General features: G+C 58.1%; 1 protein-coding gene across 3 annotated transcripts in view; it reads left to right on the top strand.

The window, feature by feature from the left end:
* Positions 1-23,043, top strand: part of tbrg1 (transforming growth factor beta regulator 1) — a 181,901-nt gene that overhangs the window by 45,943 nt on the left and 112,915 nt on the right. For all 3 annotated transcript variants that reach the window (XM_072491874.1, XM_072491872.1, XM_072491873.1), the window contains one exon: positions 17,983-18,019. In XM_072491874.1, coding sequence (XP_072347975.1) covers positions 17,983-18,019 — 37 coding nt within the window. The remainder of the gene's footprint in view (positions 1-17,982; positions 18,020-23,043) is intronic.

Here is a 23,043-nt window from a genome sequence, read left to right as displayed (position 1 = left end):
CTCATCCCCCATCGAGGTGATCTGGTCGCTGTGCTGCGACACGGCCTCCTCCACTCCCTTCATCTTCTCACTCTGCTCCCTCACCTCGGCCGATGTCTTCGCCACAGACACCGTCACCGGGGCAACTGCCTCCTCCACCAACACCTTCAACGCCACCCGCCACCTCCTTTCTCAACACCTCCGTCTGTTTCGCAAACTGCTTCTCCAGCTGCAAAGACGTCACCTCAGTCTCCCTCTCTGCTGTGAGCAGTGAGGCCCCACTCGGCAGCCCAGCCACCGCCACCTTGCCAGCTCCCGGGCTGGCCCTCTCACTCGACGGTGAACACTCCCTCCCTTCTTCACGGCTGTTTTCCTCAAACCGTTTGACATCCTTTGCCTACTTTATACCTTCCGACACACAATCATTCGCAGATAAAACTCCTAAAAACACGCCTCAAGCAGGAACCACCCAATATGCAAATTCCCCTCTGCGTACCGCCACCAGAAGTCGAGAAGCTGCCACTTTGAGGGACAAAGTTGGTGGAAAGTAGACTAGTGACAGTGCAATCTGACTGGACTACTCTGCAATGGCCGCGCATTCCCGTGTGTGTTGCAGAGCAGTGCCGGCCGAGCTTCAATCGCCTGGTCCTGCGGTTTGCTATATATTGATCCAGGCAGAGCGAGAGCTCCCTCTGCTGGGAAACAAGAGAAGCGCAGGGACTGAAGCAGCCCATTCAACTGAGCCCACACTGTCAATGCTCACTCCTCCTCAAACTCACTCCTTGCTGTGTCTAAATGTACGCCTTCTATCTATCGAATCCTTCTATATAGAATGCGAGCGTGACATGGCACAGGCGGCATCTGCCTGAACCATCTGTGTAATCCCATTCCCCAGCTTTTTCCCTCAGTCCCACAACAAGTTACTCTTTACTCTGACTCCACTACCCTTTCCGATAGTGAATTCCGCATCAGGACAACTCCCTGTGTTAAAAACAGCCGCCTCCTCTCCCACCCCGCCCAGCTCTGACAGCAATTGTTTTAGATCTGTAATCTCTGCTTTCCCATTCTGCGGGCAATTTGGAACAGTTCTTGTTTACTGTATATCGATCAAATCGCCCTTTCTCTCCAATAACTCCAATTTCACCCCATTCCATTAACATTTCTCTGAATCCTCCCCCTCTCTCACTCCCCCTCTCTCACTCCCCCTCTCTCACTCCCTCTCTCTCACTCCCTCTCTCACTCCCTCTCTCTCACTCCCCCTCTCTCACTCCCTCTCTCTCACTCCCTCTCTCTCACTCCCTCTCTCACTCCCTCTCTCACTCCCCCTCTCTCACTCCCTCTCTCACTCCCCCTCTCTCACTCCCTCTCTCACTCCCCCTCTCTCACTCCCCCTCTCTCACTCCCCCTCTCTCACTCCCTCTCTCTCACTCCCCCTCTCTCACTCCCCCTCTCTCACTCCCCCTCTCTCACTCCCTCTCTCTCACTCCCTCTCTCTCACTCCCCCTCTCTCACTCCCCCTCTCTCACTCCCCCTCTCTCACTCCCCCTCTCTCACTCCCCCTCTCTCACTCCCCCTCTCTCACTCCCTCTCTCTCACTCCCCCTCTCTCACTCCCCCTCTCTCACTCCCCCTCTCTCACTCCCCCTCTCTCACTCCCTCTCTCTCACTCCCCCTCTCTCACTCCCCCTCTCTCGCTCCCCCTCTCTCGCTCCCCCTCTCTCGCTCCCCTCTCTCGCTCCCCCTCTCTCGCTCCCCCTCTCTCGCTCCCCCTCTCTCGCTCCCCCTCTCTCGCTCCCCCTCTCTCGCTCCCTCTCTCCCGCTCCCTCTCTCCCGCTCCCTCTCTCCCGCTCCCTCTCTCCCACTCCCTCTCTCCCACTCCCTCTCTCCCACTCCCTCTCTCCCACTCCCTCTCTCCCACTCCCTCTCTCCCACTCTCTCTCACTCCCCCTCTCTCTCACTCCCTCTCTCTCCCACTCCCTCTCTCACTCCCCCTCTCTCACTCCCCCTCTCTCACTCCCTCTCTCTCACTCCCTCTCTCTCACTCCCTCTCTCTCACTCCCTCTCTCTCTCACTCCCTCTCTCTCTCACTCCCTCTCTCTCACTCCATCTCTCTCACTCCATCTCTCTCACTCCCTCTCTCTCACTCCCTCTCTCTCACTCCCTCTCTCTCACTCCCTCTCTCTCACTCTCTCTCTCTCCCCCTCTCTCTCTCGCCCCCTTACTCTCTCGCCCCCTTCTTGCCCCCTCTCTCTCTTGCCCCCTCTCTCTCTTGCCCCCCCCTCTCTCCCACTCCCTCTCTCTCACTCCCCCTCTCTCTCACTCCCTCTCTCTCCCACTCCCTCTCTCACTCCCCCTCTCTCACTCCCTCTCTCTCACTCCCTCTCTCTCACTCCCTCTCTCTCACTCCCTCTCTCTCACTCCCTCTCTCTCTCACTCCCTCTCTCTCTCACTCCCTCTCTCTCACTCCCTCTCACTCCCTCTCTCTCACTCCCTCTCTCTCACTCTCTCTCTCTCCCCCTCTCTCTCTCGCCCCCTTACTCTCTCGCCCCCTTCTTGCCCCCTCTCTCTCTTGCCCCCTCTCTCTCTTGCCCCCCCCTCTCTCTTGCCCCCTCTCTCTCTTGTCCCCTCTCTCTCTTGTCCCCTCTCTCTCTTGCCCCCCTCTCTCTCTTGCCCCCTCTCTCTCTTGCCCCCCTCTCTCTCTTGCCCCCCTCTCTCTCTTGCCCCCCTCTCTCTCTTGCCCCCCTCTCTCTCTTGCCCCCCTCTCTCTCTTGCCCCCTCTCTCTCTTGCCCCCCTCTCTCTCTTGCCCCCCTCTCTCTCTTGCCCCCCTCTCTCTCTTGTCCCCCTCTCTCTCTTGTCCCCCTCTCTCTCTTGCCCCCCTCTCTCTCTTGCCCCCCTCTCTTTCTTGCCCCCCTCTCTTTCTTGCCCCCCTCTCTCTCTTGCCCCCCTCTCTCTCTTGCCCCCCTCTCTCTCTTGCCCCCCTCTCTCTCTTGCCCCCTCTCTCTCTTGCCCCCCTCTCTCTCTTGCCCCCCTCTCTCTCTTGCCCCCCTCTCTCTCTTGCCCCCCTCTCTCTCTTGCCCCCCTCTCTCTCTTGCCCCCCTCTCTCTCTTGCCGCCCTCTCTCTCTTGCCCCCTCTCTCTCTTGTCCCCTCTCTCTCTTGCCCCCTCTCTCTCTTGCCCCCCTCTCTCTCTTGCCCCCCTCTCTCTCTTGCCCCCCTCTCTCTCTTGCCCCCCTCTCTCTCTTGCCCCCTCTCTCTCTTGCCCCCCTCTCTCTCTTGCCCCCCTCTCTCTCTTGCCCCCCTCTCTCTCTTGCCCCCCTCTCTCTCTTGCCCCCCTCTCTCTCTTGCCCCCTCTCTCTCTTGCCCCCTCTCTCTCTTGCCCCCCTCTCTCTCTTGCCCCCCTCTCTCTCTTGCCCCCCTCTCTCTCTTGCCCCCCTCTCTCTCTTGCCCCCCTCTCTCTCTTGCCCCCCTCTCTCTCTTGCCCCCCTCTCTCTCTTGCCCCCCTCTCTCTCTTGCCCCCCTCTCTCTCTTGCCCCCCTCTCTCTCTTGCCCCCCTCTCTCTCTTGCCCCCCTCTCTCTCTTGCCCCCCTCTCTCTCTTGCCCCCCTCTCTCTCTTGCCCCCCTCTCTCTCTTGCCCCCCTCTCTCTTGCCCCCCTCTCTCTTGCCCCCCTCTCTCTTGCCCCCCTCTCTCTTGCCCCCTCTCTCTTGCCCCCTCTCTCTTGCCCCCTCTCTCTTGCCCCCTCTCTCTTGCCCCCTCTCTCTTGCCCCCTCTCTCTTGCCCCCTCTCTCACTCCCCCTCTCTCACTCCCTCACTCACTCCCTCTCTCACTCCCTCTCTCTCACTCCCTCTCTCTCACTCCCCCTCTCTCACTCCCCCTCTCTCACTCCCCCTCTCTCACTCCCCCTCTCTCACTCCCTCTCTCTCACTCCCTCTCTCTCACTCCCCCTCTCTCACTCCCCCTCTCTCACTCCCTCTCTCTCTCGCCCCCCCTCTCTCTCGGCCCCCTCTCTCTCGGCCCCCTCTCTCTCGGCCCCCTCTCTCTCTCGGCCCCCTCTCTCTCTCGCCCCCCCTCTCTCTCGCCCCCCCTCTCTCTCGCCCCCCCTCTCTCTCGCCCCCCCTCTCTCTCGCCCCCCCTCTCTCTCGCCCCCCCTCTCTCTCGCCCCCCCTCTCTCTCGCCCCCCCTCTCTCTCGCCCCCCTCTCTCTCGCCCCCCCTCTCTCTCGCCCCCCCTCTCTCTCGCCCCCCTCTCTCTCGCCCCCCCTCTCTCTCGCCCCCCCTCTCTCTCGCCCCCCCTCTCTCTCGCCCCCCCTCTCTCTCGCCCCCCCTCTCTCTCGCCCCCCCTCTCTCTCGCCCCCCCTCTCTCTCGCCCCCCCTCTCTCTCGCCCCCCCTCTCTCTCGCCCCCCCTCTCTCTCGCCCCCCCTCTCTCTCGCCCCCCCTCTCTCTCGCCCCCCCTCTCTCTCGCCCCCCCTCTCTCTCGCCCCCCCTCTCTCTCGCCCCCCCTCTCTCTCGCCCCCCCTCTCTCTCGCCCCCCCTCTCTCTCGCCCCCCCTCTCTCTCGCCCCCCCTCTCTCTCGCCCCCCCTCTCTCTCGCCCCCCCTCTCTCTCGCCCCCCCTCTCTCTCGCCCCCCCTCTCTCTCGCCCCCCCTCTCTCTCGCCCCCCCTCTCTCTCGCCCCCCCTCTCTCTCGCCCCCCCTCTCTCTCGCCCCCCCTCTCTCTCGCCCCCCCTCTCTCTCGCCCCCCCTCTCTCTCGCCCCCCCTCTCTCTCGCCCCCCCTCTCTCTCGCCCCCCCTCTCTCTCGCCCCCCCTCTCTCTCGCCCCCCCTCTCTCTCGCCCCCCTCTCTCTCGCCCCCCCTCTCTCTCGCCCCCCCTCTCTCTCGCCCCCCCTCTCTCTCTCGCCCCCCCTCTCTCTCTCGCCCCCCCTCTCTCTCTCGCCCCCCTCTCTCTCTCGCCCCCCTCTCTCTCTCGCCCCCCTCTCTCTCTCGCCCCCCTCTCTCTCTCGCCCCCCTCTCTCTCTCGCCCCCCTCTCTCTCTCGCCCCCCTCTCTCTCTCGCCCCCCTCTCTCTCTCGCCCCCCTCTCTCTCTCGCCCCCCTCTCTCTCTCGCCCCCCTCTCTCTCTCGCCCCCCTCTCTCTCTCGCCCCCCTCTCTCTCTCGCCCCCCTCTCTCTCTCGCCCCCCTCTCTCTCTCGCCCCCCTCTCTCTCTCGCCCCCCCTCTCTCTCTCGCCCCCCTCTCTCTCTCGCCCCCCTCTCTCTCTCGCCCCCCTCTCTCTCTCGCCCCCCTCTCTCTCTCGCCCCCCTCTCTCTCTCGCCCCCCTCTCTCTCTCGCCCCCCTCTCTCTCTCGCCCCCCTCTCTCTCTCGCCCCCCCTCTCTCTCTCGCCCCCCTCTCTCTCTCGCCCCCCCTCTCTCTCTCGCCCCCCTCTCTCTCTCGCCCCCCCTCTCTCTCTCGCCCCCCTCTCTCTCTCGCCCCCCTCTCTCTCTCGCCCCCCTCTCTCTCTCGCCCCCCTCTCTCTCTCGCCCCCCTCTCTCTCTCGCCCCCCTCTCTCTCTCGCCCCCCTCTCTCTTTCGCCCCCCTCTCTCTCTCGCCCCCCTCTCTCTCTCGCCCCCCTCTCTCTCTCGCCCCCCTCTCTCTCTCGCCCCCCTCTCTCTCTCGCCCCCCTCTCTCTCTCGCCCCCCTCTCTCTCTCGCCCCCCTCTCTCTCTCGCCCCCCTCTCTCTCTCGCCCCCCTCTCTCTCTCGCCCCCCTCTCTCTCTCGCCCCCCTCTCTCTCTCGCCCCCCTCTCTCTCTCTCGCCCCCCTCTCTCTCTCTCGCCCCCCTCTCTCTCTCGCCCCCCTCTCTCTCTCGCCCCCCCTCTCTCTCTCGCCCCCCTCTCTCTCTCGCCCCCCTCTCTCTCTCGCCCCCCTCTCTCTCTCGCCCCCCTCTCTCTCTCGCCCCTCTCTCTCTCTCTCTCTCCCCCCCCCCTCGCCCCCCTCTCTCTCTCTCTCGCCCCCCTCTCTCTCTCTCTCGCCCCCCTCTTCTCTCTCTCTCGCCCCCTCTCTCTCTCGCCCCCCCTCACTCTCGCCCCCCCTCTCTCTCGCCCCCCCTCTCTCTCGCCCCCCCTCTCTCTCGCCCCCCCTCTCTCTCGCCCCCCCTCTCTCTCGCCCCCCCTCTCTCTCGCCCCCCCTCTCTCTCGCCTCCCCTCTCTCTCGCCCCCCCTCTCTCTCGCCCCCCCTCTCTCTCGCCCCCCCTCTCTCTCTTGCCCCCCCCTCTCTCTCTTGCCCCCCCCTCTCTCTCTTGCCCCCCCCTCTCTCTCTTGCCCCCCTCTCTCTCTTGCCCCCCTCTCTCTCTTGCCCCCCTCTCTCTCTTGCCCCCCTCTCTCTCTTGCCCCCCTCTCTCTCTTGCCCCCCTCTCTCTCTTGCCCCCCTCTCTCTCTTGCCCCCCTCTCTCTCTTGCCCCCCTCTCTCTCTTGCCCCCCTCTCTCTCTTGCCCCCCTCTCTCTCTTGCCCCCCTCTCTCTCTTGCCCCCCTCTCTCTCTTGCCCCCCTCTCTCTCTTGCCCCCCTCTCTCTCTTGCCCCCCTCTCTCTCTTGCCCCCCTCTCTCTCTTGCCCCCTCTCTCTCTTGCCCCCTCTCTCTCTTGCCCCCCTCTCTCTCTTGCCCCCCTCTCTCTCTTGCCCCCCTCTCTCTCTTGCCCCCCTCTCTCTCTTGCCCCCCTCTCTCTCTTGCCCCCCTCTCTCTCTTGCCCCCCCCTCTCTCTTGCCCCCCTCTCTCTCTTGCCCCCCTCTCTCTCTTGCCCCCCTCTCTCTCTTGCCCCCCTCTCTCTCTTGCCCCCCTCTCTCTCTTGCCCCCCTCTCTCTCTTGCCCCCCTCTCTCTCTTGCCCCCCTCTCTCTCTTGCCCCCCTCTCTCTCTTGCCCCCTCTCTCACTCCCCCTCTCTCACTCCCCCTCTCTCACTCCCCCTCTCTCACTCCCTCTCTCTCACTCCCCCTCTCTCACTCCCTCTCTCTCTCGCCCCCTCTCTCTCTCTCGCCCCCTCTCTCTCTCTCGCCCCCTCTCTCTCTCGCCCCCTCTCTCTCTCGCCCCCTCTCTCTCTCTCGCCCCCTCTCTCTCTCTCGCCCCCCTCTCTCTCTCTCGCCCCCTCTCTCTCTCTCGCCCCCTCTCTCGCCCCCCCCTCTCTCTCTCCCCCCTCTCTCTCTCTCTCGCCCCCCCCCTCTCTCCCCCTCTCTCGCCCCCCTCTCTCTCCCCCTCTCACTCCCCCCTCTCTCTCTCGCCCCCCTCTCTCTCTCGCCCCCCTCTCTCTCTCGCCCCCCTCTCTCTCTCGCCCCCCTCTCTCTCTCTCCCCCCCTCTCTCTCTCTCTCTCCCCCCTCTCTCTCGCCCTCCCTCTCTCTCTCTCTGTCCCCCCACTCTCCCCTCTCTCTCTCCCCCCACTCTCTCTCTCCTCTCTCGCCCCCCTCTCTCTCACCCCCCTCTCTCTCGCCATCCCTCTCACTCTCGCCCTCCCTCTCACTCTCGCCCTCCCTCTCACTCTCGCCCTCCCTCTCACTCTCGCCCTCCCTCTCACTCTCGCCCCCCCTCTCTCTCGCCTCCTCTCTCTCTCTCCCCCCCTCCTCTCTCTCTCGCCCTCCCTCTCACTCTCGCCCTCCCTCTCACTCTCGCCCCCCTCTCTCTTACCCCCCTCTCTCACCCCCACTCTCTCGCGCCCTCTCACCTCTTCTCTCGCCCTCTCGCTCGCCCCCTCTCTCTCTCTCTCACCCCCTCTCTCCCTCGTCCCCTGTCTCTCTTAACACCCTCTCTCGCCCCCCCCCCCCTCTATGATATTGCACCATTTTACAGGAGGTGTAGACAGAGACAGCTGGGGTGGGTGGGGATCGGGTGTCCACAGGTGTTTAAACAGGACGACCCTTAAACATAGTACGAAGTTTTACAACACCAGGTTAAAGTCCAACAGGTTTGTTTCGATGTCACTAGCTTTCGGAGCGCTGCTCCTTCCTCAGGTGAATGATATCCTTGTATATTAAGTCCATGCTCTTTCACTGTGTCCCCGCCGCTCTCCTCGCTCTTTCACTGTGTCCCCGCCGCTCTCCTCGCTCTTTCACTGTGTCCCCGCCGCTCTCCTCGCGCTCTTTCACTGTGTCCCCGCCGCTCTCCTCGCGCTCTTTCACTGTGTCCCCGCCGCTCTCCTCGCTCTTTCACTGTGTCCCCGCCGCTCTCCTCGCGCTCTTTCACTGTGACCCCGCCGCTCTCCTCGCGTTCTTTCACTGTGTCCTCGCCGCTCTGCTCGCGCTCTTTCACTGTGTCCCTGCCGCTCCCCTCGCGCTCTTTCACTGTGTCCCCGCCGCTCTCCTCGCGCTCTTTCACTGTGTCCCCGCCGCTCTGCTCGCGCTCTTTCACTGCGTCCCCTCCGCTCTCCTCGCGCTCTTTCACTGTGTCTCCGCCGCTCTCCTCGCGCTCTTTCACTGTGTCCCCGCCGCTCCCCTCGCGCTCTTTCACTGTGTCTCCGCTTCTCCCCTCGCGCTCTTTCACTGTGTCTCCGCTGCTCTCCTCGCGCTCATTCACTGTGTCCCCGCCGCTCTCCTCGCGCTCTTTTATTCTGTGTCCCCTCCGCTCTCCTCGCGCTCTTTTATTCTGTGTCCCCTCCGCTCTCCTCGCGCTCTTTCACTGTGTCTCCGCCGCTCTCCTCGCGCCCTTTCACTGTGTCCCCGCCGCTCTCCTCGTGCTCTTTCACTGTGTCTCCGCTGCTCTCCTCGCGCTCGTTTATTCTGTGCCCCCGCCGCTCTCCTCGCGCTCTTTCACTGTGCCCCCGCCGCTCTCCTCGCGCTCTTTCACTGTGTCCCCTCCGCTCTCCTCGCGCTCTTTCACTGTGTCTCCGCCGCTCTCCTCGCGCTCTTTCACTGTGTCCCCGCCGCTCTCCTCGCGCTCTTTCACTGTGTCTCCGCCGCTCTCCTCGCGCTCTTTCACTGTGTCCCCGCCGCTCTCCTCGCGCTCTTTCACTGTGTCCCTGCTGCTCTCCTTGCGCTCTTTCATTCTGTGCCCCCGCCTTTCTCCTCGCGCTCTTTCACTGTGTCCCCGCCGCTCTCCTCGCGCTCTTTCACTGTGTCCCCGCCGCTCTCCTCGCGCTCTTTCACTGTGTATCCGCCTCTCTCCTCGCGCTCTTTCACTGTGTCCCCTCCGCTCTCCTCGCGCTCTTTCACTGTGCCCCCGCCGCTCTCCTCGCGCTCTTTCACTGTGTCACCGCCGCTCTCCTCGCGCTCTTTCACTGTGTCCCCGCCGCTCTCCTCGCGCTCTTTTATCCTGTGTCCCCGCCAGCTCCCCTCGCGCTCTTTCACTGTGTCCCCGCCGCTCTCCTCGCGCTCTTTCACTGTGTCTCCGCCGCTCTCCTCGCGCTCTTTTATCCTGTGTCCCCGCCAGCTCCCCTCGCGCTCTTTCACTGTGTCCCCACCGCTCTCCTCGCGCTCTTTCACTGTGTCTCCGCCGCTCTCCTCGCGCTCTTTTATTCTGTGCCCCCGCCGCTCTCCTCGCGCTCTTTTATCCTGTGCCCCCGCCGCTCTCCTCGCGCTCTTTCACTGTGTCTCCGCCACTCTCCTCGCGCTCTTTCACTGTGTCCCCGCCACTCTCCTCGCGCTCTTTCACTGTGTCTCCGCCGCTCTCCTCGCGCTCTTTCACTGTGTCCCCGCCGCTCTCCTCGCGCTCTTTCACTGTGTCCCCGCCGCTCTCCTCGCGCTCTTTCACTGTGTCCCCGCCGCTTTCCTCGCGCTCTTTCACTGTGTCCCCGCCGCTCTCCTCGCGCTCTTTCACTGTGTCCCCATCGCTCTCCTCGCGCTCTTTCACTGTGTCTCCGCTGCTCTCCTCGCGCTCTTTTATTCTGTGCCCCCGCCGCTCTCCTCGCGCTCTTTTATTCTGTGCCCCCGCCGCCTTCCTCGCGCTCTTTTATTCTGTGTCCCCGCCGCTCTCCTCGTGCTTTTTCACTGTGTCCCCGCTGCTCTCCTCGCGCTCTTTCATTGTGTCCCTGCTGCTCTACTCGCGCTCTTTCACTGTGTCCCCATCGCTCTACTCGCACTCTTTCACTGTGTCCCCGCCGCTCTCCTCGCGCTCTTTCACTCTGTGCCCCCGGCGCAATCCTCGCGCTCTTTTACTCTGTGCCCCTGCCGCTATCCTCGCGCTCTTTTACTCTGTGCCCCCGCCGCTCTCCTCGCGCTCTTTCACTGTGTCCCCGCCGCTCTCCTCGCGCTCTTTTACTCTGTGTCCCCGCCGCTCTCCTCGCGCTCTTTTACTCTGTGCCCCCGCCGCTCTCCTCGCGCTCTTTCACTGTGTCCCCGCCGCTCTCCTCGCGCTCTTTTACTCTGTGCCCCCGCCGCTCTCCTCGCGCTCTTTCACTGTGTTCCCGCTGCTCTCCTCGCGCTCTTTCACTGTGTTCCTGCTGCTCTCCTCGCGCTCTTTCACTGTGTCCCCACCGCTCTCCTCGCGCTCTTTCACTGTGTCCCCGCCGCTCTCCTCGCGCTCTTTCATTGTGTCCCCCGCCGCTCTCGTCGCGCTCTTTCACTGTGTCCCCGCCGCTCTCCTCCCGCTCTTTCGCTGTGTCCCCGCCGCTCTCCTCGCACTCTTTCACTGTGTCCCCGCTGCTCTCCTCGCGCTCTTTCGCTGTGTCCCTGCCGCTCTCCTCGCGCTCTTTCGCTGTGTCCCCGCCGCTCTCGCACTCTTTCACTGTGTCCCCGCCGCTCTCGTCGCGCTCTTTCACTGTGTCCCCGCCGCTCTCGTCGCGCTCTTTCACTGTGTCCCCGCCGCTCTCCTCGCGCTCTTTCACTGTGTCCCCGCCGCTCTCCTCGCGCTCTTTCACTGTTTCTCCGCCGCTCTCCTCGCGCTCTTTCACTGTGTCCCCCGCCGCTCTCGTCGCGCTCTTTCACTGTGTCCCCGCCGCTCTCCTCCCGCTCTTTCGCTGTGTCCCCGCCGCTCTCCTCGCGCTCTTTCACTGTGTCCCCGCTGCTCTCCTCGCGCTCTTTCGCTGTGTCCCTGCCGCTCTCCTCGCGCTCTTTCGCTGTGTCCCCGCCGCTCTCGCACTCTTTCACTGTGTCCCCGCCGCTCTCGTCGCGCTCTTTCACTGTGTCCCCGCCGCTCTCGTCGCGCTCTTTCACTGTGTCCCCGCCGCTCTCCTCGCGCTCTTTCACTGTGTCCCCGCCGCTCTCCTCGCGCTCTTTCACTGTTTCTCCGCCGCTCTCCTCGCGCTCTTTCACTGTGTCCCCACCGCTCTCCTCGCGCTCTTTCACTGTGTCCCCTCCGCTCTCCTCGCGCTCTTTCACTGTGTCCCCACCGCTCTCCTTGCGCTCTTTCACTGTGTCCCCTCCGCTCTCCTCGCGCTCTTTCACAGTGTCTCCGCCGCTCTTCTCGCGCTCTTTCACTGTGTCCCCGCCGCTCTCCTCGCGCTCTTTCACTGTGCCCCCGCCGCTCTCCTCGCGCTCTTTTATCCTGTGTCCCCGCCAGCTCCCCTCGCGCTCTTTCACTGTGCCCCCGCCGCTCTCCTCGCGCTCTTTTATTCTGTGCCCCCGCCGCTCTCCTCGCGCTCTTTTATCCTGTGCCCCCGCCGCTCTCCTCGCGCTCTTTCACTGTGTCTCCGCCGCTCTCCTCGCGCTCTTTCACTGTGTCCCCGCCGCTCTCCTCGCGTTCTTTCATTCTGTGCCCCCGCCGCTCTCCTCGCGCTCTTTCACTGTGTCCCAGCCGCTCTCCTCGCGCTCTTTCACTGTGTCTCCGCCGCTCTCCTCGCGCTCTTTCACTGTGTCTCCGCCGCTCTCCTCGCGCTCTTCACTGTGTCCCCATCGCTCTCCTCGTGCTCTTTCACTGTGTCTCCGCCGCTCTCCTCGCGCTCTTTCACTGTGTCTCCGCCGCTCTCCTCGCGCTCTTTCACTGTGTCCCGCCGCTCTCCTCGCGCTCTTTCACTGTGTCTCCGCCGCTCTCCTCGCGCTCTTTCACTGTGTCTCCGCCGCTCTCCTCGCGCTCTTTCACTGTGTCCCGCCGCTCTCCTCGCGCTCTTTCACTGTGTCCCCACCGCTCTCCTCGCGCTCTTTCACTGTCTCCGCCGCTCTCCTCGCGCTCTTTCACTGTGTCCCTGCCGCTCTCCTCACGCTCTTTCACTGTCTCCGCCGCTCTCCTCGCGCTCTTTCACTGTGTCCCTGCCGCTCTCCTCGCGCTCTTTCACTGTGTCTCCGCCGCTCTCCTCGCGCTCTTTCACTGTGTCTCCGCCGCTCTCCTCGTGCTCTTTCACTGTGTCTCCGCCGCTCTCCTCGCGCTCTTTCACTGTGTCTCCGCCGCTCTCCTCGCGCTCTTTCACTGTTTCGCCGCCGCTCTCCTCGCGCTCTTTCACTGTGTCCCCACCGCTCTCCTCGCGCTCTTTCACTGTGTCCCCTCCGCTCTCCTCGCGCACTTTCACTGTGTCCCCACCGCTCTCCTCGCGCTCTTTCACTGTGTCCCCTCCGCTCTCCTCGCGCTCTTTCACAGTGTCTCCGCCGCTCTTCTCGCGCTCTTTCACTGTGTCCCCGCCGCTCTCCTCGCGCTCTTTTATCCTGTGTCCCCGCCAGCTCCCCTCGCGCTCTTTCACTGTGTCCCCGCCGCTCTCCTCGCGCTCTTTCACTGTGCGCCCGCCGCTCTCCTCGCGCTCTTTTATCCCGTGTCCCCGCCAGCTCCCCTCGCGCTCTTTCGCTGTGTCCCTGCCGCTCTCCTCGCGCTCTTTCACTGTGTCTCCGCCGCTCTCCTCGCGCTCTTTTATTCTGTGCCCCCGCCGCTCTCCTCGCGCTCTTTTATCCTGTGTCCCCGCCGCTCTCCTCGCGCTCTTTTATCCTGTGCCCCCGCCGCTCTCCTCGCGCTCTTTCACTGTGTCCCAGCCGCTCTCCTCGCGCTCTTTCACTGTGTCCCCGCCGCTCTCCTCGCGTTCTTTCATTCTGTGCCCCCGCCGCTCTCCTCGCGCTCTTTCACTGTGTCCCAGCCGCTCTCCTCGCGCTCTTTCACTGTGTCTCCGCCGCTCTCCTCGCGCTCTTTCACTGTGTCTCCGCCGCTCTCCTCGCGCTCTTTCACTGTGTCCCGCCGCTCTCCTCGCGCTCTTTCACTGTGTCTCCGCCGCTCTCCTCGCTCTCTTTCACTGTGTCCCGCCGCTCTCCTCGCGCTCTTTCACTGTGTCCCCACCGCTCTCCTCGCGTTCTTTCATTCTGTGCCCCCGCCGCTCTCCTCGCGCTCTTTCACTGTGTCTCCGCCGCTCTCCTCGCGCTCTTTCACTGTGTCCCGCCGCTCTCCTCGCGCTCTTTCACTGTGTCCCCGCCGCTCTCCTCGCGTTCTTTCATTCTGTGCCCCCGCCGCTCTCCTCGCGCTCTTTCACTGAGACTCCGCCGCTCTCCTCGCGCTCTTTCACTGTGTCTCCGCCGCTCTCCTCGCGCTCTTTCACTGTGTCCCCATCGCTCTCCTCGCGCTCTTTCACTGTGTCCCCATCGCTCTCCTCGCGCTCGTTTACTCTGTGCCCCCGCCGCTCTCCTCGCGCTCTTTTATTCTGTGCCCCCGCCGCCTTCCTCGCGCTTTTTCACTGTGTCCCCGCTGCTCTCCTCGCGCTCTTTCACTGTGTTCCCATCGCTCTACTCGCACTCTTTCACTGTGTCCCCGCCGCTCTCCTCGCGCTCTTTCACTCTGTGCCTCCGGCGCAATCCTCGCGCTCTTTTACTCTGTGCCCCCGCCGCTCTCCTCGCGCTCTTTCACTGTGTCCCCGCCGCTCTCCTCGCGCTCTTTCACTCTGTGCCTCCGGCGCAATCCTCGCGCTCTTTCACTGTGTCCCCGCCGCTCTCCTCGCGCTCTTTCGCTGTGTCCCCGCCGCTCTCCTCGCGCTCTTTCGCTGTGTCCCTGCCGCTCTCCTCGCGCTCTTTCACTGTGTCCCCGCCGCTCTCCTCGCGCTCTTTCACTGTGTCCCTGCCGCTCTCCTCGCGCTCTTTCACTGTGTCCCTGCCGCTCCCCTCGCGCTCTTTCACTGAGTCTCCGCCGCTCTCCTCGCGCTCTTTCACTGTGTCTCCGCCGCTTTCCTCGCGCTCTTTCACTGTGTCCCTGCCGCTCTCCTCGTGCTCTTTCACTGTGTCCCTGCCGCTCTCCTCGCGCTCTTTCACTGTGTCCCTGCCGCTCTCCTCGAGCTCTTTCACTGTGTCCCCGCCGCTCTCTTTCACTGTGTCCCCTCCGCTCTCCTCGCACTCTTTCGCTGTGTCTCCGCCGCTCTCCTCGCGCTCTTTCACTGCAGGCTGTGACATCACGGTTCAACTTGTTTCTACTTCTACCTGCCCTCGAGTCTCCCTCTTGATCTTTACTCGGCTGGGATCCTTACAGTGATTGTCTTTTTTTTTGGTTGGAGGAGGAGGGAGGGAGGGAAACACTGAAGATATGCTTCAATGATGGGGCCGGGCAAAAGATATCCTATTTCCAATAATCTCCCGTTTCTGAAAACTCTATCCTCCTGTTTACTGATACTTTATTACAGAGGGAAATTCCAACTCAATACATGACTGATCTTTACCGAGTAAAACCTCCGCTAACTGACACTTGACTTGCCTGAAACTCGTGCCCAGCTTACCTCAGCTTGTTTAAATAGTGCCGTTGCATTGAGGACCTTCAGCATGGCAACTGGTCAATGCCATGTTCCCAATGTAGATAGATGTCCAGGATAATTGGGAATAGTGCAAGGGGTAGGGTTTGTATATGTAAATCCCATTCCCAGTGCGTACCTTTTAATAAATCCATCGATCCAATAAGATCACAGGACACTCCTATCCTCAAATATTTTATCCAAATGTGAGATGAAGCTCAGTAAGGATGGCACGGTGGCACAGTCGTTAGCTCCGCTGTCTCACAGTGCCAGGGACCCGGGTTAACACTGCTGTCTCACAGTGCCAGGGACCCGGGTTAACACTGCTGTCTCACAGTGCCAGAGACCCGGGTTAACACTGCTGCCTCACCGCGCCAGGGATCCGGGTTAGCGATGCTGCCTCACCGCGCCAGGGATCTGGGTTCGATTCCGGCTTGGGTCACTGTCTGTGCGGAGTCTTCACGTTCTCCCCGTGTCTGCGTGGGTTTCCTCCGGGAGCTCCGGTTTCCTCCCACAGTCCAAAGACGTGCAGGTTGGGTGGATTGGCCATGATAAATTGCCCTTAGTGACCAAAGGTTAGGTGGGGTTATGGGGTTACTGGTGTAGGGCGGGGGAATGTGACTCTGTAGGGCGCTCTTTCAGAGGGGCGGTGTTGACTCGATGGGCCGAATGGCCTTCTGCTCTGTAGGGATTCTGTGAACTGATCCTTTCTATCCTCACAACAGAGAGAGCTGGTTCTGAGACAGATGTCATGGTTTTGACCCTATTCCAGAGCGTGGACAGATAGAACATAGAACGGTACAGCACAGAACAGGCCCTTCGGCCCTCGATGTTGTGCTGAGCATTGTCCGAAACCAAGATCAAGCTATCCCACTCCCTGTCATTCTGGTGTGCTCCATGTGCCTATCCAATAACCGCTTGAAAGTTCCTAAAGTGTCCGACTCCACTATCACAGCAGGCAGTCCATTCCACACCTAACCACTCTCTGAGTAAAGAACCTACCTCGGACATCCCTCCTATATCTCCCACCCCGAACCTTATAGTTATCATAGAATTTACAGTGCAGAAGGAGGCCATTCGGCACATCGAGTCTGCACCGGCTCTTGGAAAGAGCACCCTACCCAAGCCTACATCCCCACCCTATCCCCATAACCCAGTAACCCCACCCAACACTAAGGGCAATTTGGACACTAAGGGCAATTTATCACGGCCAATGCACCTAACCTGCACATCTTTGGACTGTGGGAGGAAACCGGAGCACCCGGAGGAAACCCACACAGACACGGGGAGGATGTGCAGACTCCGCACAGATAGTGACCCAAGCCGGGAATCGAACCTGGGACCCTGGAGCTGTGAAGCAATTGTGCTAACCACTGTGCTACCGTGCTGCCCCCTTGTAACAGTTACATCCACCCGAGGAAATAGTCTCTGAACGTCCACTCTATCTATCCCCCTCATTATCTTATAAACCTCTATTAAGTCGCCTCTTATCCTCCTCCGCTCCAAAGAGAAAAGCCCTAGCTCCCTCAACCTTTCCTCATAAGACCTATCCTGCAATCCAGGCAGCATCCTGGTAAATCTCCTTTGCACCCTTTCCAATGCTTCCACATCCTTCCTACAATGAGGTGACCAGAACTGCACACAATACTCCAAATGTGGTCTCACCAGGGTCATGTATAGTTGCAGCATTACCCCGCGGCTCTTAAACTCAAGCCCCCTGTTAATAAATGCTAACACACTATAGACCTTCTTCACGGCTCTATCCACTTGAGTGGCAACCTTCAGAGATCTGTGGACATGAACCCCAAGATCTCTCTGTTCCTCCACATTCCTCAGAACCCTGCCGTTGACCCTGTAATCCGCATTCAAGTTTTTTCTACCAAAATGAATCACCTCGCACTTATCAGGGTTAAACTCCATCTCAGATAATCTAGGCTGGTATATCCTTGCAGGACCGATTGAGTGCTGCACAGTTGGCGGTTCTGTCTTTTGGATGAGGTGTTAGACTGTCTCGTTGGACAAAAACATAGCATAACATAAAAAAAAACATTAAAAAAAAAAAAAATACAGCACAGAACAGGCCCTTCGGCCCACGATGTTGTGCCGAACCTTTGTCCTAGATTAATCATAGATTATCATTGAATTTACAGTGCAGAAGGAGGCCATTCGGCCCTTTGAGTCTGCACCGGCTCTTGGAAAGAGCACCCTACCCAAACTCAACACCTCCACCCAACACCAAGGGCAATTTTGGACACTAAGGGCAATTTATCATGGCCAATCCACCTACCCTGCACATCTTTGGACTGTGGGAGGAAACCGGAGCACCCGGAGGAAACCCACGCACACACGGGGAGAATGTGCAGACTCCACACAGACAGTGACTCAAGTCGGAATCGAACCTGGGACCCTGGAGCTGTGAAGCAATTGTGCTATCCACAATGCTACCGTGCTGCCCTTAAGAATAAATAAATCTACACTATATAATTTTACCGTAATCCATGTACCTATCCAATAGCTGCTTGAAGGTCCCTAATGTTTCCGACTCAACTACTTCCACAGGCAGTGCATTCCATGCCCCCACTACTCTCTGGGTAAAGAACCTACCTCTGATATCCCTCCTATATCTTCCACCTTTCACCTTAAATTTATGTCCCCTTGTAATGGTTTGTTCCACCTGGGGAAAAAGTCTCTGACTGTCTACTCTATCTATTCCCCTGATCATCTTATAAACCTCTATCAAGTCGCCCCTCATCCTTCTCCGCTCGAATGAGAAAAGGCCTTGCACCCTCAACCTTTCCTCGTAAGACCTACTCTCCATTCCAGGCAACATCCTGGTAAATCTTCTTTGCACCTTTTCCAGAGCTTCCACATCCTTCCTAAAATGAGGCGACCAGAACTGTACACAGTACTCCAAATGTGGCCTTACCAAAGTTTTGTACAGCTGCATCATCACCTCACGGCTCTTAAATTCAATCCCTCTGTTAATGAACGCGAGCACACCATAGGCCTTCTTCACAGCTCTATCCACTTGAGTGGCAACTTTCAAAGATGTATGAACATAGACCCCAAGATCTCTCTGCTCCTCCACATTGCCAAGAACTCTACCGTTAACCCTGTATTCCGCATTCATATTTGTCCTTCCAAAATGGACAACCTAAAGATGCTGTGGCGCTATTTCAGAAGAGAGCGGGACGTTTTCTCTCTGGTGACTCGCTCAGTAAGAATCCATCAAGGAATTGGTTGTATTATTTTATTGCTGTTTGCGGGATCCAACTGTGCAGAGGCTGGCTGCTGTGCTTCCTGTGTGCCGAGGGAACTACTTGGTCGGCTCTGAAGTGCTTTGCGACCTCTCGGGGTCCATTATGGAGCTAACCTGTGACAATGTTGGTGTCAAACTGTCTGATATTACTCACCGATTGTCGTGCTTTCCTTCGTCCTAGTTCCAAATCGAGTCTGGAAGCAGTCCTGTATCGGGAGGTAAGTGTCCCTCGTTACTCTCCTATTGCATTCTTTTGGAGCAGACATTTTACTAAGATACCTTTATCGTTCCTCAACTAATTATTTGTTTCTTCAAAGGAAAGAAAATGCATCAGCAAATGATCACTATTTTCTAAGAGGCACATTCCAAACTTCCCAAAGATGAACTTGTGCTCACCTTCCCCTCACAAAATTTCCACTATGTAAAGATTAAATTTAAAATTCCATCCCTGTTTTCCCCTCCAATTCCCTGGAGCTGCGGTTTAATTACAGAACGGCGTATTTGTGTAGCAGTTATGTTGTCAATGTGACTCAAGTTCTTTCTCATTGATTAGGGGCGAAGGTCAGAAGAGCTGAGATTTGCCAGAAAACAACTCCTCATGTTTCCCTCTCATCAGCTTCCTGCCTGAATCATTCCTGAACCGTGACTCAGTCTGAGCTATTTGACATTGCAGCTATGAGAGATCGCTCTTCACATGTTGTTCAGACACACACATTTCGAGGAAGGGTCCCTGAATAAACACAGAACCGGGCAGCCAGGTAGCACAATGGTTAGCACTGTGGCTTCACAGCGCCAGGGTCCCAGGTTCGATTCTCACTATCTGTGCGGAGTCTGCACGTTCTCTCCGTGTCTGTGTGGGTTTCCTCCGGGTGCTCCGGTTTCCCCTCTGTCCAAAGACGTGCAGGTTAGGTGGATTGGCCATGCTAAATTGCCCTTAGTGTCCAAAAAGGTTAGGAGGGGTTGTTGGGTTACGGGGACAGGGTGGCAGTGAGGGCTTAAGTGGGTCAGTGCAGACTCGATGGGCCGGATGGCCTCCTTCTGCACTGTATGTTCTGTGTTAAAAGTACAGCACAGGAACAGGCCCTTCGGCCCCCCAAGCCCGTGCCGACCATGCTGCCCGACTAAACTACAATCTTCTACACTTCCTGGGTCCGTATCCCTCTATTCCCATCCTATTCATGTATTTGTCAAGATGCCCCTTAAATGTCACTATCGTCCCTGCTTCCACTACCTCCTCCGGTAGTGAGTTCCAGGCACCCACTACCCTCTGCGTAAAAAACTTGCCTCGTACATCTACTCTAAACCTTGCCCCTCGCACCTTAAACCTATGCCCCCTAGTAATTGACCCCTCTACCCCGGGGAAAAGCCTCTGACTATCCACTCTGTGTAAAGAACCTCTGACATCTCCCCTATACCTTCCTCCAATCACCTTCAAATTATGTCCCCTTGTGACAGCCACTTCCACCCTGGGGAAAAGTCTCTGGCTATCCACACTCTCCATGCCTCTCATCACCTTGTACACCTCCATCAAGTCACCTCTCTGCCTTCTTCACTCCAGTGAGAAAAGCCTCCCTCAACCTTTCTTAATAAGACGTGCCCTCCAGTCCAGGCAGCATCCTGGTAAATCTCCTCTGCACCCTCTCCAAAACATCCACATCCTTCCTATAATGAGGCGACCAGAACTGGACACAATATTCCAAGTGTGGTCTAACCAGGGTTTTATAAAGCTGCAGCAAAACCTCGGGTTCTTAAACTCAATCCCCCTGTTAATGAAAACCAACACACCATACACCTTCTTAACAGTCCTATCAACCTGGGTGGCAACTTTGAGGGATCTATGTACATGGACCCCAAGATCCCTCTGTTTCTCCACACTTCCAAGAATCCTGCCTTTAACCCTGTATTCAGCATTCAAATTCGACCTTCAAAAATGAATCACTTCACATTTATCTAGGTTGAACTCCATCTGCCACTTCTCAGCCCAGCTCTGCATCCTGTCAATGTCCTGTTGTAACCTGCAACAGCCCTCGACACTATCTGCAACTCCACCAACCTTCGCGACATTGTCAAACTTACTAACCCACCCTTCCATTTCCTCATCCAAGTCATTATAAAAACCGCAAAGGACAGAGGTCCCAGAACAGTTCCCTCCGGGACACCAACTGGTCACTGACCGCCAGGCGGAATACTTTCCATCCACTACCACTCGCTGTATTATTTCGGCCAGCCAATTCTGTATCCAGACAGCCAAATTTTCCATGCCCCCTAACTTTCTGAATGAGCCTACCATGGGGAACCTTATCAAATGTCTTATTGAAATCCATATACACCACATCTTCTGCCTAACCTTCATCAATTGAGGATGTGACGAGAAACATTGATGAATGTCGGACAGTGGATGTGATGTATATGGATTTCAGTAAGACATTCAGTGAGGCTTGTGAGGCATGACCTGCCCCTCACAAAGCCATGCTGTGTATCTTATAAAAAAAAAAATATATATTTTATTAAAGTTTTCAAACACAATTTTTCCCCCTTACAAATCAACAAAAACCGTAACATGATAACTGATAGATAACATTGTTTAAATAAAATAGTGAACTAACAAAATAACACAAAATAGTGCTCCCCCCCCCCCCCCGCCCCTTCACCCCATCTAGAACAAAAACAATTTACCCCCCCCCTTCCTCTGGGCTGCTGCTGCTGGCTATCTATTTTCCCCCTAACGTTCCGCTAGATAGTCGAGGAACGGTTGCCACCGCCTGGAGAACCCCTGAGCCGATCCCCTCAGCGCAAACTTCATCCGCTCCAGTTTTATGAACCCTGCCATATCGTTTATCCAGGCCTCCACGCCGGGGGGTTTTGCTTCCTTCCACATGCACAGGGATGGTGCAGGCGGGAGGGATTCAGATTTCTGGATAACTGGGGCTCTTTCTGGGGAAGGTGGGACCTCGACAGACAGGATGGTCTACATCTGAACCTGAGGGGCACAAATATCCTGGGGGGGAGATTTGTTAGTGCTCTTTGGGGGGGTTTAAACTAATGCAGCAGGGGCATGGGAACCTGGATTGTAGTTTTAGGGTAAGGGAGAATGAGAGTATAGAGGTCAGGAGCACAGATTTGACGTCGCAGGAGGGGGCCAGTGTTCAGGTAGGTGGTTTGAAGTGTGTCTACTTCAATGCCAGGAGTATACGAAATAAGGTAGGGGAACTGGCAGCATGGGTTGGTACCTGGGACTTCGATGTTGTGGCCATTTCGGAGACATGGATAGAGCAGGGACAGGAATGGATATTGCAGGTTCCGGGGTTTAGGTGTTTTAGTAAGCTCAGTGAAGGAGGCAAAAGAGGGGGAGGTGTGGCGCTGCTAGTCAAGAGCAGTATTACGGTGGCGGAGAGGATGCTAGATGGGGACTCTTCTTCCGAGGTAGTATGGGCTGAAGTTAGAAACAGGAAACTTTGGATCATCCGGGAGGCAGAGGGGGTGATTGAGAAGAGTTACAAGGAGGTAACCACACCCAAGGTACAGGACAAGAATAGCTGGGTTACAGTCAGGGGGAAAAAAACAAACAGGCAGAAAGTGCAGGGATCCCTCGTGGCCGTTCCCCTTCAAAACAAGTATACCGTTTTGGATGCTGTTGGGGGGGATGACCTACCGGGGGAAGGCCCTAGCGGCCAGGTCTCTGGCACTGAGTCTGGCTCTGGGGCTCAGAAGGGAAGGGGGGAGAATAGTAAAGCAATAGTTGTAGGAGATTCAATGGTTAGGGGAATAGATAGGAGATTCTGTGGTCGCGAGCGAGACTCCCGGAAGGTATGTTGCCTCCCGGGTGCCAGGGCCAGGGATGTCTCGGATCGTGTCTTCAGGATCCTTAAGGGGGAGGGTGAGCAGCCAGAAGTCGTGGTGCACTTTGGTACCAACGACATAGGTAGGAAAAGGGGTGTGGAGGTAATAAACAAGTTTAGGGAGTTAGGCTGGAAGTTAAAAGCCAGGACAGACAGAGTTGTCATCTCTGGTTTGTTGCCGGTGCCACGTGATAGCGAGGCTAGGAATAGGGAGAGAGGGCAGTTGAACACGTGGCTGCAGGAATGGTGTAGGAGGGAGGGCTTCAGGTATTTGGATAATTGGAGCGCATTCTGGGGAAGGTGGGACCTGTACAAGCAGGACGGGTTGCATCTGAACCAGAGGGGCACCAATATCCTGGGAGGGAGGTTTTCTAGTACTCTTCGGGAGGGTTTAAACTAATTTGGCAGGGGAATGGGAACCGGATTTGTAGTCCAGCAACTAAGGTAGCCGATATTCAGGACGCCAAAGCATGTAATGAGGCAGTGGGGAAGGGAACACTGACAAAGGAGAGTACTTGCAGGCACGGAGAGGGGTTGAAGTGTGTATACTTCAACGCAAGAAGCATCAGGAATAAGGTGGGTGAACTTAAGGCATGGATCGGTACTTGGGACTACGATGTGGTGGCCATCACGGAAACTTGGATAGAAGAGGGGCAGAAATGGTTGTTGGAGGTCCCTGGTTATAGATGTTTCAATAAGATTAGGGAGGGTGGTAAAAGAGGTGGGGGGGTGGCATTATTAATTAGAGATAGTATAACAGCTGCAGAAAGGCAGTTCGAGGAGTATCAGCCTACTGAGGTAGTATGGGTTGAAGTCAGAAATAGGAAAGGAGCAGTCAACTTGTTAGGAGTTTTCTATAGGCCCCCCAATAGTAGCAGAGATGTGGAGGAACAGATTGGGAAACAGATTTTGGAAAGGTGCAGAAGTCATAGGGTAGTAGTCATGGGCGACTTTAACTTCCCAAATATTGAGTGGAAACTCTTTAGATCAAATAGTTTGGATGGGGTGGTGTTTGTGCAGTGTGTCCAGGAAGCTTTTCTAACGCAGTATGTAGATTGTCCGACCAGAGGAGGGGCAATATTGGATTTAGTACTGGGTAATGAGCCAGGGCAAGTGATAGATTTGTTAGTGGGGGAGTATTTTGGAGATAGTGACCACAATTCTGTGACTTTCACTTTAGTAATGGAGAGGGATAGGTACGTGCAACAGGGCAAGGTTTACAATTGGGGGAAGGGTAAATACGATGTTGTCAGACAAGAATTGAAGTGCGTAAGTTGGGAACATAGGCTGGCAGGGAAGGACACAAATGAAATGTGGAACTTGTTCAAGGAACAGGTGCTACGTGTCCTTGATATGTATGTCCCTGTCAGGCAGGGAAGAGATGGTCGAGTGAGGGAACCATG

The sequence above is a fragment of the Scyliorhinus torazame genome, chromosome 28 (genome assembly GCF_047496885.1).
Source record: "Scyliorhinus torazame isolate Kashiwa2021f chromosome 28, sScyTor2.1, whole genome shotgun sequence".
Lineage (NCBI taxonomy): Eukaryota > Metazoa > Chordata > Chondrichthyes > Carcharhiniformes > Scyliorhinidae > Scyliorhinus > Scyliorhinus torazame.
The sequence above is the reverse complement of the archived record's forward strand: the minus strand, read 5'-3'. Positions and strand labels throughout refer to the sequence as shown.